The sequence below is a fragment of the Fulmarus glacialis genome, unplaced genomic scaffold, assembly GCF_000690835.1.
Source record: "Fulmarus glacialis isolate BGI_N327 unplaced genomic scaffold, ASM69083v1 scaffold23261, whole genome shotgun sequence".
Lineage (NCBI taxonomy): Eukaryota > Metazoa > Chordata > Aves > Procellariiformes > Procellariidae > Fulmarus > Fulmarus glacialis.
In genome coordinates, this window is record NW_009194985.1 from 9,673 (window position 1) to 12,514 (window position 2,842).

The 2,842-nt window shown below is 53.7% G+C and overlaps 1 protein-coding gene across 1 annotated transcript in view; it reads left to right on the forward strand.

Annotated features, from left to right (window-relative positions):
• Positions 1 to 1,026, forward strand: part of GNG7 (guanine nucleotide binding protein (G protein), gamma 7) — a 3,749-nt gene extending 2,723 nt beyond the window's left edge. The window contains exon 2 of the mRNA XM_009587958.1: positions 901 to 1,026. Coding sequence (XP_009586253.1) covers positions 901 to 1,026 — 126 coding nt within the window. The remainder of the gene's footprint in view (positions 1 to 900) is intronic.
• The last annotated feature ends 1,816 nt before the right edge of the window (positions 1,027 to 2,842 follow it).

Genomic DNA, 2,842 nt, shown 5'->3' on the forward strand with positions numbered 1-2,842 from the left:
GGCACCTCTCTGCGGGCAGCCGTGTGCTGCAGCATCCTCTGCAAGGCTGCAGAGCGCAGTGACCCCCGGTAGTGCTGCGACGAGAGCAGCAGAGCCGGAGCCGGGGGAGCGGGGAGGTGGCATTTAGGTGCTTTTTGTCCCCCTAAATCATGGCTCAGCTCGGCTGAGAGGGATGAGTTGCCCCGGTGCCAAGCAGCCGCGAAGTTCCCAAGAAGGGAACTGCTGCCGTAAGGGTCTGCAGCTGCAACAGGTCACATCTGGGCCTTCCAGATGCGGCGTGGTTTCGTCTGTTTTGTGTTTGCCTTATGTTCAACCAGCTATTAAGTTAATTAAAATAAAAAGGGGCTGCTGTTGGTCTCCGAAGCTGCTGGCACCTCCCTGCCTGGACTCTATCCGTGCCTCCTGCCCTCCTCGCTGCCAGGCAGAGCAGCCACGTTGGTCCCCTCTCTGCCGGGCTGCTCTGGGCTCTCAGTTCCCAGAAGATGTCTTTGAACTAAAATAAGCAGAGCCTTAAGTAATAGTTTCTAACGGTTTCAAAACCTCCATTTTTAACATCAGAGGATGGCCACTCTCAAGCAGGCTTTATTCCCTTTCTTTTTTATCCCAAAGCCCTTAAAACTGAGGACAATAATATCTCCTTTTAAATCTCTTGCTCTCAGCTGGGAGTATTTTTCCCATACTCATCGCTTTATTTGTGTCAGACCTTACAATCTTTTTTCCCATGTCCATTACCCCTTTTCATTTTTCACCATCGCCATAAAGTTTCTGTTACGAAAAGCTGAACGTCGGTTCTCTTCCTCCCCGTGGAGCCTGGGAAGCGGTCGGTGGTACTGCGTGGGCTGAGCTCTGCACCTTCACCTGAATATTCTCACTAACCTTCTGCTTTCTTGCAACATTTAGGTCTCGAAAGCATCTTCTGAGCTAATGAATTACTGCGAGCAACATGCCAGGAACGACCCACTGCTGGTTGGAGTGCCCGCTTCGGAGAATCCTTTTAAGGACAAAAAGCCTTGTATCATCCTATAGCTTTCCGTGCTCCGGCGCGTGCGATCTCTCAGGCAGGGCACCGTTCTCCATCAACTGAAACAAAGCTACAAACTTACAACTGCGCCGAGGGGTAAACACTAAATGTTGGATTCAAATAGAACTTAAATCTCAAAAAAAAAAAAAATTGCAAGTGGTTTAGGGAAGGGTGTCTGCTCCTGGGCAGGTGCTGCACTGAGAGGGATCAAAATTTAAAAATAGAATAAAAAAACCCAGGGTTGAGGGGTGGGGGGAGTATTTTTAACAGCAACATTCGAAATTGGTGCCGGGGTGGTGGAGGCAGTGGGGGTTTTTATTGCATTTGCCAATGGGAGGCAAGACCTGAGTATCGGGACCTCGCCGGCAGAAGCTTTGAACAAAGCTCTGAGGGGGTCTGATCCAATTAGTTTCCAATTAGCGCATCATTGCAAGAATTTGCTCTGTTTCTTGAGAGGGAACAAGGGAGAAGAGTCCAGGTGGGGAGCTATTTTGTAGAAAACTAGTACAAAAAAGAAAAAAAAAAAAAACCCAACCAAAACACAGCTGGAAAAATTGCTGTTGCAAATGGATAAACCGAGGCCGGGGGGAGGAGGATGGAGGCCGGGGGGCTCCCTCCCTGCGCCGCGCGGCTCCGCTCGGACGAGGGGTTGGCACCGCGGGGAAACGCTCTCTGGCATCAGATCCATCGGCCAAGAGAGTTTCCGTGAGCGGCGTTAGGAAGCCCGAGGCATGGGAGAGGCCGAGCTCGAGCCCCTCTGATCGCTTCTGGGGTTTCTCTGTGCTGTTACCACTGTTTTTCCCAAACGGGACTGTACCGGGGGCGGGGGGAGGGAAGGGGCTTTCTGTTGTGCAGTATCATGTGAGAAATCTTTTTAAATTGGCCTTTTGGAGAGTCTCAGTCCAAAACACTAAAATTGGCAGATTTACTAGCATTTCCCATCTCCCTTTTTCTCACCGAGAGTGGCAAGTGGAATTCGTCCCACTAAACCCAGTTAATTCGGGGAGATGAGGGTAAGGCTGTAGAAGAAATAGTTCGGTCCCCGTTCCTTGGAAATCTTGAAAAGCGATTTAAACAGGGAGCGCTTTGTTCACCGACGTTAAACGCACGCGCCGCAGAGCCGGGGATAACCCAGCGCAGAGCAGCCCGCGAGGAAGAGGGGACAAGCGGGCGAGCCTTCCTCCTGCTGCCCGCTGTGGAGCGATGGCGGCTCCGTGCCGGAGCAAGCGGATGCTCGGGAGAAAGATCAGAGCTCAGGGATGTCCCACCGCGTCTCCCCGCGTCGCTGGAGCTGCCGCCCTGGGTGTGCTGGGTGCCCCGCAGCCGTCTGAGCCGCGGCATCGCTCACCAGCTTCCAGCTCTGTAGGGGAGAGGACGGATCCGGTGCGTTGGGTTTAAGTGACAGAGCCCGGTCTGCATCCGCAGGGCAGAGCCGGGGGCTTGGTGGCTCCTTGGGGGACGGAGAACGCTCCCCGCAGTAAGCAGAGGCACGGTTCGGTTTCCTAACCAGCACGCGGGTACCCATTCCCGGTTATCCTGAACACAGGCACCCCATGCTGGTGTCTGAATACATACGGTGCCGAGTTTTGGTTTTGGGAAGAGAAGGAAAAAAAAACAAACCACACCTGATGTGAAATCCTGGGAAATTTCCCATTCCCCCAGTGCTTTGGATTTAGTTTGAAATGCCACGACCTCCCGCTGGGATGGAAACCGCACACGGCCGACCCCTTCGTGGGACAGGGAGCGCTTCCCATGGCCGCGTCCGCCGGCATTCCCCGGGAGAGGGAGGCTGGAGGAGACCCTTGGGTTCGGCTTTCGGGG